Below are 14,194 nucleotides of genomic sequence, written 5' to 3'. Positions count from 1 at the left end.
CGATATAGTTCTTCTGTAACAGAAAATTTGCATTTGGCAAAATTCTCCTTGGGACAGTTTTTAAGCTCCACTCCCAACACGTGACACACCCACGTTTTCTGAAAGACCAGTTACTCAACTTGAAAACAACAACAGAAAGTACTTCCCCAATTTTTCTCCCCGTTACCACCGGCACGTTAAATGACTTCATTTTGGGGATGAGCCAAGGAGTAGCTTAGCAGCTTGTTAGAAAGAATAAACTAAAGATTTCAAAGCATCTGCGTAGTGATCCTGACCAGGAGATCGCTGTGCATCGAGGAATCGGTCATCCACATCACAGCGAACCTGAGCAGTCCCAGGCCTGTGCCGTGCCATGCCGTGCGTCCAGCGCGGCTTCAGCCTGCGTCGTGCTGCGCAGATCCCTTGGCCACGGGACAAACCCAGCCACCTTGTTATAACGGAGGAGCCTGCGGGCAGCTCCCGCTTGGTACCCGTGATGGTACCACCCGCCTGGCCTTGCCGTTATCTGAAAGTGCAGCGAGAAGTTCTCCTGCAAACATCCTTTAGGAATAGAGTCATTTTCTTAAGGAAGTTACTTAATAGCTCGAAGGACCAAAAAGGAGGAACTTCTCCTTGGGGGTATCTGCCATGGGAAAATCCGTCTGTGGCCTGTCCGATGCTGCACAAACGTGGGGTGCCCAGCATCTGAAGCACATAAGAATTACACACTATGTATGTTCATCTCTTTGTTCTATCTTATTAAAATGGCTATTTTATTAATCTCTTTGTTGTTGGGCCTTTCTTGCTAAGATCAAGAAAGAACCCTGCACCATCTTTCTCTCTCCATCTCTCTCACCTCACCACCACCCCGGTGCAAAACAATGTCTTATATGGATATTTTTTTTTTTACTTTTTGATGTATTTGTGAGAAACAAATTCTGACAAGAAAAAGTTATTTGGAAAGCTACTAAATGTAGGTTTAGATGATACTATCGTTTGCACCATTACATCAGTAAAGCAGACGTTCCAGTCGGGACTAGGTTAGTGGTACATAACATGCATGGACAAATTCAAAGAAGCAATACTTACGCTGGAGAGTTTCCACCAGCCCTGGTGCTACCTGGAAAGCCACAAGGATGGGCTCTGTGATCAGATGCCTTTACAAGAACTTTTTCTAGGATTTCTAGGCTAAGACCTCTCAAAAGGTTATTTTGTCTACCCATTATGCAAAGATGGAGATATTTTGCAATATAACAGGTAGGGTTACGCTGCTTGGGCTTTAGGGGAAGGAAGAGAACAAGGAGGGATGTAATTCTGTTTAATTTAAATGTTTACCCTAGAGATCTAACCTTAAACAAGAAAAAAATGGACTGGTGTTGTTACAGAGACACAAACTCACAGTTTGCTTTCTCCAGTGATGGCAGAGACAGTCATCCTTTGGGTAGTCACCCGAAAAACCACACCTCAGAGCAGTGGGAGGTGGAGGCAGGATGCCCACCCCTCACACTGCAGACCGCTGGGTAAAGAGCAGCTATGTGGGTGTTTCCCAGGTAAGAGACAGCGATGTCCCAGAGCAGAGCCCCATCTTGCAGCCGTGGGCAGAACTTGGTTGAGCACCCAGCAGGACCTCAGGCTCACTCAGGAGTGTCAGCCTGGGCTTCTCACCCAGGATTGCTGCTTCCCACAGCTGAGGGACCAGGTCACCCAGCAGCTTTCACACCCGTGCTACCCCAGTGAACCTTTAAACCTGAAACACATCTCATGCCAGGTGTATCTTTTTAAACGGTAATGTTAATGGGTTAAAAAGGTAACATAAACCTCTCTCATGAGACAAATGTATCTAGAATATGATTGTACGTTCAAGCTGGGGCCTTGGTACCATCTGGTCAATGGTATGGTACCACTAACTGCTGCAGTCATGAGGCCACAAGACCATGATGTGATGCCTGAATTGCTCACAAACGACCTCTGCTGAGGATGGGAACGTGCATAAATAGTGAGTGCAGTGATGAGACACAGGATTTTCACACTGATTGCCCCCTTGCTTCTATAGCCACAGCCATATACATGGCTTGATTGCCTGTGAACGGCTCCATTGACTCCTAAACATTTGCAAAAATAAAGGCCCTATGAAATGCAGAAACATTCTTAGAAATTTGATTGGAAAAAAGTATTTCTCTTGTGGCCTCACCTTAACCATAGAATACCCTCAGATTTTAGATTTAATAAAAACCTTGCCCTTGTACTGCAGACAGTGGCTTGGAAATATGACCCATTCAGAGCCAGAAAAAAGTAAAGGCAAAGTAAAATAAAAGCACCTCAAGCATTCTTCACAGGAGAACTTTCCGAAAACTCATCTTTACATCAGCCTCTCGATATTTTTGCAGCCTGACTCATAAAATGCTGAGTGTGTGTAGGAGAGGTAGAGTGGGAGTGAAGGGATGGCACTGCCATTTTAAAAATGATTATAAATAGATAAAATGCCAACTGTCAGCATTTTACCCCAAGACATCATTAACTGGCCAAGATTATTGCCACCGTCTATAACAAATAATGTGAAGATGATTAGCTTTGTTTCTTAAATTTAAAGGACAGTGTCATAAGACTTGACAGCAACACATGCAGCTTGCAAGGTATGGCTCAAGTCAGGATTTTTCTAGACTGTTTCAGCGATGTTTTTTTTTTTGTTTAAAATGGAGATTATCAACATAGCAATTTAAAATATGTGCTTGCATGATCACTAGCAGCCTGGACTGCAATAAAACAAAACTTCGCAGTATCATTTGCTTTGCACTATTTATACAATTTACTTCCTCTTGCTTCTGCTGAAGTGAATTGGTTTCGTTTTCCCTTCTGCAGAAGTCCAGGGTGCGTTTCACCCCTGGCTGTCACCCACCGCCACATCCTGCCGCGGAGGGGAAGGTTTGACTTTTACATCCAAACGCAAAGCCTGCTCTCTTTGCTGTTTTAAAAATGTCAGGGAAGCATGTTGGGTACAGGCCTAAACTTAGTGATGACAGTGGGACTGTGGTTTTAACCCTTCGTTTTCTGGGCCCCATATCATTATACTTTTAAGACGAGATGTGTTCAGTAATGTCAACAAAGTTGTCAAGACCCTTACGAGGGCGCACATCTATGAATGGGATCCCAAGCATGACTGGGAGCTCTTTTTCTCACCGTGCAAGGTATTTGAGAGGGAACCGAGCTGATACGTGCTACAGACTTACGGGTCCCTTCCAACTCGAGATATTCTGTGATTCTATAAACTGCCAAATGTGTTTGTAGAGAAGAAAACAATTCTGAGAAGTCCCACTACGGCAGTTCCCCACTGTCGGGCCAGCTGGCTGGGCATGCCTGAGTGTAACACAATACAAATATAAACACACAGAGTGTGTGTTGTTTTCCACAACACAAAGTAAGATGCGAGTTAGGGAATCCCACTCTTGGCTCTGAGCAAACCGTTCAACCTCGGTCTCGCTACCACAGAAGCACAGACTAACTTCCCAAGGAGCACAAGGCACAGTTTTTCACACAGTGATTTCTCTTCATCTGCTGACATGTTTTTCAGCACAGCACGTGCCACGCAGGGAGGAAGCACGCAGAGCCAAGCAGCAACCAGCACCCACCCGCTGTGGATGCTCCCATCCCTTCTAGCCAGAACCTGCCAAGATACTGAAAGGTCTCTTAGGGGGCTCTGAAGAAAATTGCAGGTATTTCTGTACCGGGCTGAGGACTACTCAGGGTCCATGCTCCCCAGTACGGATCCTGGGGGAGTTCAGGCATGAGCGTGTGCTGAACCCCTGTGGTCGTTAAGTCTGGGACAGGCACTTTGGTGTTCAGCACAGACAAGGTGGCGATGCCTCTGGGTATACGGAGGCTCATGTGATTTTAGGTTCCCAGCAAAGTTTTCCCAACACACAGTCAAACCTTAGATGCCTGCAGACTTGGAGCTACCTGAGAACCTTGCAGATACTTGAATTTAAGTACTCCAATGCCACTGAAGGTACCTATAATGCAATTATTTCCACGTTTGGATCTTGACTTCAGTGTCAACAGCTACATAGTGCTGAAGTCCTGCTGAACAGTGGTGTGTCTTCAACTGCTGTTGCCATCATGTCTTTTTTTTTCTTCTAAGAAAACTAACTGAAAGCAGATTTCCAAGAAAATCATACTGTGCTCCAAAATACAACTTTATAAAGGAAGCTTTTTTAGAACATTAGCTGCAGAGACAGACCAAGGCCTCTTGACTAATAAAGACTTGGCATTAATATATCTTCTATCACCAAAGCTTCACAAAAGACCTAATTCTCAATTATTCTGATGTGATCTTCTGTGGCATTTAGCAGACTTAACAAAGACCAGAAAATGCAGCTCACTATATTCCCATTCAAACACAACTGTCATTCACTGAATGTTTCCCAACTGGGAAAAAATAGTCAGGTTTTGAGTACCTGGTGTACCAATACAGATGCACGATACGCACATACAAATAGTACGTACTATTGTCCTCTCTGGAGAACACCTTTAAGCATGACAAGGTGGCCGTAAGAGTCTTAGTGTCACTCAGCTTCCAGTGGTTGTGCAGGAACAAGCTCCAAAAAGGAGCAAGGTCACGGACATAGTGCTGCTACATGTGTGAAAATGCTGTACTGGAAAATGCTCGCGTCTGACTCTAAGCATTTCTCAGAAAGGAGGTTTGATCTGGATCTGATCTGACAAGACTCTGGAGCGTGTTTGTAGACCACACTACTCCCTCCCCAGGTTACCAGCCTGGTATTTAACCTCCTCGAGTTGCTCAGGTTCTCTGGCAGAGATAAGCATAATCTGCGATGACTTCTAGGCTACGCCGCAAGATAATGCTGCTTCTGGTGCGTTATTCAAAATACCTGCCAGGAGACTAGCTTCAGCTGCTTAAATATGCATCTACAGTGCATTTGTGGCTAAAGCTGTACTCGGAGTGGCAGAACTAAACTGAACTGCCACCCTCAGGAAACCTTTATTAGAACAATTTCACATTAAGCAGTTTATGTAACTAGATCTTAAATACACCAGCTTTCGAGAAACACTGTCAAGCACTTAACCAACCCATCCATCTTTTTTCTTTTTAAGAAGGAGTACCTGGAAAAATTGACCATACAGATTCCTTGAAATCATTGTACTGGAGCAACTCTTCAATCTGCTATCGATTTTCTTTGAGAATGCGATTTCAGATCAAAATGCTGAAGATATCTTGCCTTGAAAATCAAATCCTTAGGAGATCTAAGTTGGTATGGGTGCTAGACATTTGAGCAAAGGCAGACCGTTGTTTTTAAGTGTCACCTGTAACATTAACGGTCTTGACTTGGATCCTGTCTGCATGTATCGGAGAGCACTAAGCAGTTCTTTTGTCCTTGTCTTTTTCTCTGGTACATAATAAACACACCAAAGGGGAGAATTTGGCTGGACTTTTCAAAGTAAAAATCGACTGCTCCATAGGGAAGCAGAAAAAAACCAACAGAGTATTTTGGCATATATCATCATCTTTTGGGTTGCAAAACAAAGTATGTCACACTGACTTTTGTCCTGAAAGGTATTCAGGCTTAAATATATCACTGGGTCACCAAACTCACATTCTTCAACATAGACAGATCACCTGTTCCAAACAGCTGTCAGAGCACTGAAACATATTTTTTGGTCTATGGGTTCATTTTCCTTCAAATTGCTTTGTTCATATTTAGTTCTGCCCTTCATGGCTGGCTTTGGAAAGAATCACTTTCTTACACATCAGAAAAAAAATATCCATTACAGACCAAACATCCCACATTTGCTTGAAAAGGACATGAATAAGAACATGAATTTTTCAAAATAATTGACTTTGCCACCTTCCAAAAGAAACACGTTAGGTTTTTGCTTTTTTAAAGTCCTTGAAACCATGATTCCCACCATATGATTATCAGACAGAGGATTTTCAGGCAATAGTCTCATTTTATTTCTGCAACATCCAACTGTTTTTAAATAAAACTGCTAAGTATCAGTGGCAATATAATCAGTTTGAGCATGTAAGAACTTCCTGCTCCTCTTACTCTTGTTCTGTCCTTCAAGTGTTTTTGTGTACAAAGAAACTAAGTAAAGATAACCAACTTTACACAGATATGAATGGCCAAAGTGACATTGCTGTCACTGAAAGAAATCCCTTGAAGTGGAAACAAAACCTCCAGCAAAGCTTTGGAGAGGAGATGAGAATCAAGCAAAACACAACACACATTTTTAAAATTCATTCCAACATAAGAGAGGCATGTAAAAGATAGTATCACATACATTTCAACCCTTCCTTTGCTCAAGTGCCCAGCAAAAACCTATGTGCACAAGAGAAATAGCTGCGAAGTTTAAGATGTTACTACCCCTCGCCAGAGGTTACGCAAACCTGCATCTCAGCACCTTCACAGCTTAGTCAAAACCGTTTTGAAAAGCACGTTTACCTTCAGTCCCTGGACTTTGCATGGAAGCAGCTGAGGTAAGTGTATACACTCTACTCCATCAGTTACTCTAACAGTCCCTGCTGAAGTCATACAGTGGTAACATCTTAAATTGTACCAGCTAGATTTGCCTGGAGCTCACCTAACCTCTCTTCAAGGTTCCACCATGCTCTTGGATCTTATATAGATGGAGACTGAATTAGCTAAGCTACTCTTTCACTAATTTCCCAGCATTATCACAGGCAGGTAACCGCCCTACTGACAACTCTTCTATACTGTTGTCAAAGACCTCTGTATCTTCCTACTTCCCAGCAGCGAGGAGAATGACTTGCTGCTTTGGAATCACTGGTGCTCCTGGCTTCCTTCAGACCCATGGCTGGCAAGGTCATGAACCCGTCACAGGGGACTGCTGATTGCCCTACTGCTTACAAAAATAGGTAATGCCTTCCCCATAGTTAACTTTTCTATTGTTAAGTGCTCCAGGAACTACATCTTGTGTCCAGTCCATTTGCTGTGGTAATTATTTGCTTAACAGAGGTGTGGTCTCATGCACATGAAGCAATGTTAGTACTAGATTTTCTTTGCAAAAAAAAAAAAAAAGCAAAACAAAGTCAAAAGTTCTTGTATATAACCTGACGTGAAGACGCCTACACAATTCTAGGGCCAGCAGACACATTAAGCGTTGCACTGAGGGCAAGTTCTTGGATATATATCTTTGTTCGTGTTGTTCGTCTTCTGCCTGGAGGAGCTGAGATTTGTTTTCCCTCTGTTTCTGAAAGCAGTACACAGTCACATTCCCCTCTGGTTGTTATGGATTTTAGTGCCAAGTTTCTCTGTCTCTTTCTACACGGTGTTCCCAGGAGCCCTGAATACGTTTATTAGCATTGTTAAGAAGATAAATCCAAAATGAGAGATTCATAGAATCACAGAATGGTTTGGGTCAGAAGAGACCTTAAAGATCATCCAGTTCCAACCCCCCTGCCATGGGCACTCTCCACTAGACCAGGTTGCCCAAAGCCAGAAAGAGATAAAGGTATCTTCATAGTCCCATCTGAGCTCCAACTCAGCACTGAGCCTTAAATTTACTGGGTTTGTTGGGATTTTTTTTAAAACTAAATTTTCAAGACCGAGGCCCCTTCCGTGCTTAAAGAGCTGTCGTGAACACACACAGAGAACTATATCCTGGCTGGGGTGGACTGGTGCCCTCCCATACCAAAACCAGCTTCTCAGAAAAAGCACTGGGTTTCTGTCGGCATACTTGGGCTATCCTATGAACCCAGACAAGGACTCAGGCTTTTGACAAAACAAGAGACAGAGGAAAAAACAACTGCAGTTATCTGGTAATGCAGAGCTGCCTGGTTTCACCCCTCATGGAGAGGGCCTGGGTCTCAGTCCCCCTTCTTTCCACTCGAGGAGCGCAGGGCTGCAGGCACTTGTCAGCTCAGGTCTGGAAGCAGGATAGCTGCACTGGAGTGACAGGGCACAGTAAGCTGTGCCGAGCTCCTGCTCTGCTTCTCTGCTCCAGCTGGCTTGGACCCAGACAGCTCAATTTTCTCTGCATATCACTTCCCTGCTCTCCAGATTCGAGGCCAGCACAGGCAGAGGCAGCCCAGATCTGTTTGCACACAGGATTTAAGTTGTTTTCCTGTTGCGCGAAGCAGAGCAAACAAAGATGAAAGAAGCAGCAGCTGGAATTGCACAGCTTTGTAGAGATTCCATAACCATGTGTGCATTTCCTGTATCTGGAAATAAGACACTTTTCAAGCATTTTGCACTTGTAAAAGGCTGCTAAGTAAAAGGAAATTCACCCATCCTGCAACTTTAAGAGCTGCAGCTGCAAAGTGGAAGCACAGAGCAGTAAGCAGTTTGCTTAGCACTGTTGCTTTCCTCATGCAGCAAATCTTTCTCCTTACTGGAGGAAGCATCTTTACCTGCTAAGAAGAATTAGCAGTAAGCTAGAAAATCAAAAGAGCTTTTTTTCCCTCCCCTCCTGCTTTCTGCCTGGAGTGATTTAGAGAAAGTATGATTTCTGTGAGGAAAATAATCACAACCTGAAGCTGCTGTACTATCTTCTGGTTAACACTGCATGAAAGCACACAGGGAGCTCCTCACCCACTTTCTTCAAAAGTCTAGAGGACAAAAAAAAAAATAGAAAGCATATTACACTGCCAGAGATGAATAAAGTACATCTATCATTCGTGGCTTTTTTTGCACAATCTGGTCACTCCAAGGGATGGTCATTCTTCAATTGAATCGTGCTACAAAATTATTTCTATCTCACTGTCATGCTTTCTGTACAGTTACTTAACTATGTTTCTTACAGGAATTGTTTTCTTTCATTTCAGTTTGCAAATAAAAAAAGAAACAACAGTAATAAGAATTACATAAATTTAAGCATGTGCTTTTATTTTATACTTTCATGGAACATTTTGATTTGTAAACATTAAATTACCAGTCTCCTTCAATGTTGAAAAAAACCACCAGACATTTGAGAGCATTACCTGAGATTTTCAAAAAAAAAAAAAAAAAAAAAAAAAAAAGAGAAAAGAGAGATCTGGCATCTTTTACCTTAGTCACATACAGTACCATTTCAGGAAGAATTATAAAAGGGAATGTTTTCCAAAATAGGGCAGTTTCCTTTTGACTATAAAGATATAGAAAATACATCAAAACACCTTAGAATGGTCAGCCTTATTCAGAGGATGTTGCAAGTCACTGTCTCAAACAATTCCATTAATGCATTGCTGAAACACTGCATCAGTCCTGCAGCAGCATGATTTCAACGTTGTCATGAACACCTTGTAAAAGTAGCTCCCCTTGATAAGTGACAATCTTCCGTCGTTTTGCAGCCTTAAGAGTTCCCACTAGGGCTTCAAAGAGGTTGGCACACTTTTCATCAGCAAAGAGCACACCAAATTTCACGCTCACTTGTCCATCAGCATCTAAATCAAAGATATAACATGAAAACACATGCAGATTTTCTTCCAGTTAGGAAATTAGGGGGTAAACAAAGTGACACGCAGTCAGAATGTTGCAAGTAAACCCCATGGTGTTTCCCAATTCATTGGGGAACATACTATGAATGCTGATGATAAGCAGTAGGCAGAACTCCTGCCTGGTATGACTCTCTCTTTTTTCCAGAGACTCCTATCAAGGACCACATATCTGCTATGTTTATTTTTACTGATAACTTCCTGAAACTTATGACCAGCACAGGCTATTGAACCTCTTCAAAGAATAAGGAAGAAATTAAGTTTTAAATAATTAAAATATTAAAATATTTTATCAAATCATTTTTTTCACTTACTAATATTTAAGGTTCACATTGAAAAAGCTGCAACATGAATTACTTTCTCACACAAAGCAAGAATTTTAAAATATATGTTAAGTTCAGCTAGGTTATTCCTAAAATGCAGATGCAGTCATACAACATGCAAAACGTACGCATCTGTTTAGGTTTTGAAAAACGGAACTGAATGAAATTGCATCAGAACTGAAATACACGAGCAGGCAGCATATCCACAAATTCAATAAATATTTGTAAAGAAAGAGGAGTTTTCACAATGAAAAGTAATCTTAAGAGAAAAGGCTACCTTCTAGGCAAGTTTAAGGAAGGTTGGGACTACACCTATAACACCTGGATTAGTTTTAGGCTCCCAGATCAATTCCTTCCAAATAAGACTATGATGAACAGAACTGAAGTGTATGAATTCTGAGGTTCAGAAGCTATCAAGGATGTGGAAGGAAAAGGTGCAACTTTCTTCTTTGATGGCCGTAGCAAGTATTGAAAGTCTAAAAAAAAAAAAAAAGGGTAATTTTGCAATCAATTTAAGTGGGAGCAGGATTTCAGGCCTACATCCTCTGTGCTGCAGAGGCTTAAACATTTTACTTCATAACAGAACTACTTCAAAGCATGGGACACAGGGAATACCATACAGTCCAACATTAAGTATATATATGAAAGTTTTCAGGTTACCTGAGCCTGCTTTAATTAAACTTGCCAAGTTCATAGGTTGATGTAACATGACTACATCTGTATGATATGCATGTCATATACATACATGTATGTATAACATGACTACATCTGTACGGTCAGAGATACTGCGATACTTACTTTTGGTTCCCAACCGCCGAATCTCCTCAACTAAGAGGTTAATTTCATGTTCCACGTTCATTGTGGTCTAAAAAGTAAAATAAATTTTGACAAAGTTATTAGGAGACCTGTAAATCTTTTGTGCCATCCTGGCCTGTCCTCAGCTCATCAGGAATGTCACAGCACCTTGTAAAGCCCAGTAGCCTGAAGACACATGGCTACCGGATAATCTGAGATTTCAGTCTTGAACGGATAAAGAGCCTCCACATTTGAGGGGAAGTGAACAGAAACTACAAGCCCAGTACATTCCAAACACAAATATGAAAAATGTGGGAAGTTCAGGGTGGGGAGGGGTTGTTTGTTTTAAAGAATGAGCTTAGGTTGCCACAGAATCAGAGCATCCTGGTAACGTCACAGGTCTTCAGGGGCTTTGCAACTTTCTATCAATGCCCTCAATAAAAATGGAACACCTTCCTTTAAATTCCCCTCTGGGATATGTGGTAGATTTGTTCTTTTAAACCACACCACAGCTTTCCACTTATCCTGGCAAGATCCTGCAGACATCCTGCCGGTTACAGCAGGTCTACACATGCGGAGCCTGGAAATACAGCAGCTACCGCACGCCTGCTACAGAGAGTGCAATTGTATCAAACTACGCAAGTGTCCTAAGAAGGCCGACATTTATCTCCAGTCATAGTGATCCCAAGGAGCGACTACACCGCCACACATATCCCGTGCACCTCTTTGCTGTGAAACACGGCCGTTTTCACCAATGTGCACCAATGCCTTGCAACAGTTTAGCCATGTGCAACTTAGTAGACCGCAACGCTACAGTCACACAAAATACTATTTTGGCACTTGAAAGGTGTTTTGGGATCTCTGCTGTGCAAAGCGGCATCAACACAATCAGAACTCCTTAAGCAAGAACTGGCATCAAGGTAAGTGCAGGAAACTGGGCCCCACAGACAAAAGGTCAAATGCAGCTTCCACATGTGCTAACAATGCAGCCTGGAACAAAAGCTATAGAGAGAGCTTCTGGAGCTGGGCACTGTCCAAAAGGGGCTCAGCAAGCACCAAGACCCTCTCTATTGTTCAAGAAACCAGGATTTCTGCACAGATCTGGTAAGTAAGTGGAGTTAAAAAATTGACATCTGGATGCATCACAAACTCTTCCTAAGAGAAAAGCTTCCCCTCCTTTCTTTTTTTTTTTGTTAAGTTAAAATAGAGAAGTGTGACATAGTTCCACCTCCTGACCGCCCCATGATTTATCCAAGAGGCAAAACCCCTTTATAACAGAGTCTGATTTTCAGATCCTAAATTTACTTGCAAAATCTGTCTTTTTAACATGCAAAATTGAGCAGGTTTAGTATCAGCACAGGTGTCAGGCAAAGCCCCATCCATGCCCCAGTTTCATCGCTAAGGCATGGTAAGAACAAACACTCAAGTGGATATGAACAGACTAACACGTAACATTGCAACAGGATGCGCTGCCATGGTACCACCTCTAAAAACCCTGCCTTAAAAGGCCATGGCAGCAGGGCTGCAGAACTGTAATTGCCTTGGATGATTTCTACACTGTCAGATTTTGTTTAACTGACCACTAAACACATTGCTACAAGTCACCAAGGACCCATCTACCAAAAAAGCTTACACTATCATTATTAATTTGTCAAATTGCCAATTATAATGTTGGTAATTACAATGGCATAATCAGCTTCTCTTTAAAAATGTTCTTTTAACTTCAAATGCTATTTTACTTTAACTTTTAACTCTTTAATTTCACATTAATTTAAAATTCTTTTCCCTCATACACATACACTACCAATTTAAAAAGCAAGATTTAGAATAAAAAAATAATTCTATATTGTCATGCAACACTTTTCCAATCAGAAAACCATGGCTGTGTAAGGACTGAGGAAAAAGGGATTCTAGGTATTTTAAGCACACTTAAATATTTACTTTATACTGTCATATACTCGACACACCAACTATCAGTAGCACATGCCAGCTATTAAACTAATATTTCTGATGCCAATACATCGCTGCAAGCCAGCACGATTTTTTTCCAGCACGCAGTACGGAAACTAAACTTCTCTTTATTTGCTGGAAATTCACCTAACGGTTATTTAGCACAAACACGTCTCTAACCAACCGCACCTACCGCTCCCGCTGCAGACACTGCGAACACCTGAGGAGATGGCTCCTCGGCGGGCCCAGGTTTGGGGACAGAGCACGGTCCCCTTCCCACCGAGGCACCCTCCGGGTAGGACCCCCCCCCCTCCCCGCCGGGCTCTGCCCAGGGCACGGCCGGGCCGGGGTTCCCACCGCCGCCTGCGCAGGGCGCACCAGGAAACGGGCCCCGCCCGGGCGAGGGGCAGCCGCAGCCGCCTGCAGCTGCCGGTGGCTGCCCGAGCAGCACCTCTCTCTCCCCGGAGCGGAGGAAAGGACGGCTCCCCGTGGCGCGGCACTCCCGGCCCGGGCTCGGGCCCGCTCCCCCTCCCCGCCGCCGCGGCCACTCACCCGCTGCCGTCGTCGCTCTCGCCGCGAGGGGCCGCCGCCGGCGGGAGCCGCGTCAGGCAGCGCTGGGCCGGTGGGGCAGGCGGAAGGCGGAGGCAGGGCGAGGGGGCGGGCGGCAGTTAACCGGCCTCCGCCCGCGTCTCGCCTCGCCCCGCCCGGCCCGGTCGCCGCGGGGGCCCTGCCTCTCCCGGCGCTGAGCTCCCCGCCGCCCCGGTGCGGCGCCCTCGGCCGCGCTGGGTTCCGTAGTAGGAGTGGCCGGGCCCGGCCCTGCCCTGCCGGGATCCCTTTCGCCGTGGCGTGCGAGGGCTGCTGCGCGGCAGCGGCCGCCGGGCACGCTGCGTCTTGCGCCAGGCCCGGCTGTCCCTCGGCCTCTCGCAGCAGGCGAGCTGTAGGCCGAGTGCTGGCCCTGCGTTCCCAGTTAAAGGGCCGTGCTGTTCTCCCCCTGCGGAGACGTCGCTCTTTCCCACTTTGTGCCAGCTGCAGGTTCCACCAGCGCGACTCGTTCTTTTCGTGACAAAGGCATTAGTGAGTTCGTGAGGTAAAACGCCTTCCAAGGCCCTTCAGTAACTCCCCCTCTTCCAGGAGGTCTGCTCTCAACACTGTGCCCTTCCAGTCACTGTGCCTTGTACTCTCCCATCTCCACAGGCTTCCCCGGGTGACACCATGCTGCACACTCTTACATACCCCACATTTGTTTTCTAGAAAAAAAGTTATCTTTCCAAAGAAAGTGAATGAGCTAGTTTAACATAATTTATCTTCAATAAAGTCATGTTTCGGTTTATCTAACTTTTCATTCAGAGCCAAGTCCTTGCACTCTACACTGTGGAGAGAGTGCAATTTATTTTTTTTCCATCTTGTTTCATGGTATTCGCTACTGCTCTTGTGTCTCTTGCTTCCTCTTCGCCTCACAGAAATGTTTACATCTTCTCTCAAGGACACAGGTATTAAAACCGAGAGCGGCATTAACTCCTGCAAAGCGATGAGGCTGCTGCCAACCCACCGGTCAGAGGCAAGGCTCACGCCAAATGTCTCCGGAAAATTCCCACTGGCACAGCTCGAGGCATTGCCATTCCCAGCTGTCTCTCCCACCTCCTTAGCAGGCATGACTGCCCCTGAAGCACAGTTCACATGAGAAGCTATTTCCAGCCTT

General features: G+C 44.3%; 1 protein-coding gene across 2 annotated transcripts; it reads right to left on the bottom strand.

Moving 5' to 3' along the window:
* Positions 1 to 5,929: 5,929 nt before the first annotated feature.
* ABRACL (ABRA C-terminal like) lies at positions 5,930 to 13,443 on the bottom strand. 2 transcript variants are annotated; one of them, XM_054822448.1, is made up of 3 exons: positions 13,048 to 13,443; positions 10,549 to 10,615; positions 5,930 to 9,376 (listed from the first exon to the last, which is right to left on the bottom strand). In XM_054822448.1, exons 2-3 carry the CDS (start codon positions 10,607 to 10,609, stop codon positions 9,192 to 9,194), a joined length of 246 nt encoding a protein of 81 aa, XP_054678423.1. In that variant the 5' UTR covers positions 10,610 to 10,615; positions 13,048 to 13,443; the 3' UTR covers positions 5,930 to 9,191. The 2 variants fall into 2 exon arrangements, with proteins under 2 accessions (XP_054678423.1, XP_054678424.1); XM_054822449.1 differs by lacking the exon at positions 13,048 to 13,443 and adding an exon at positions 12,689 to 13,016.
* Positions 13,444 to 14,194: the final 751 nt, after the last annotated feature.

Source organism: Grus americana, chromosome 3, assembly GCF_028858705.1.
Source record: "Grus americana isolate bGruAme1 chromosome 3, bGruAme1.mat, whole genome shotgun sequence".
Taxonomy (NCBI): Eukaryota; Metazoa; Chordata; class Aves; order Gruiformes; family Gruidae; genus Grus; species Grus americana.
This window is presented reverse-complemented; position numbering and strand designations above follow the sequence as displayed.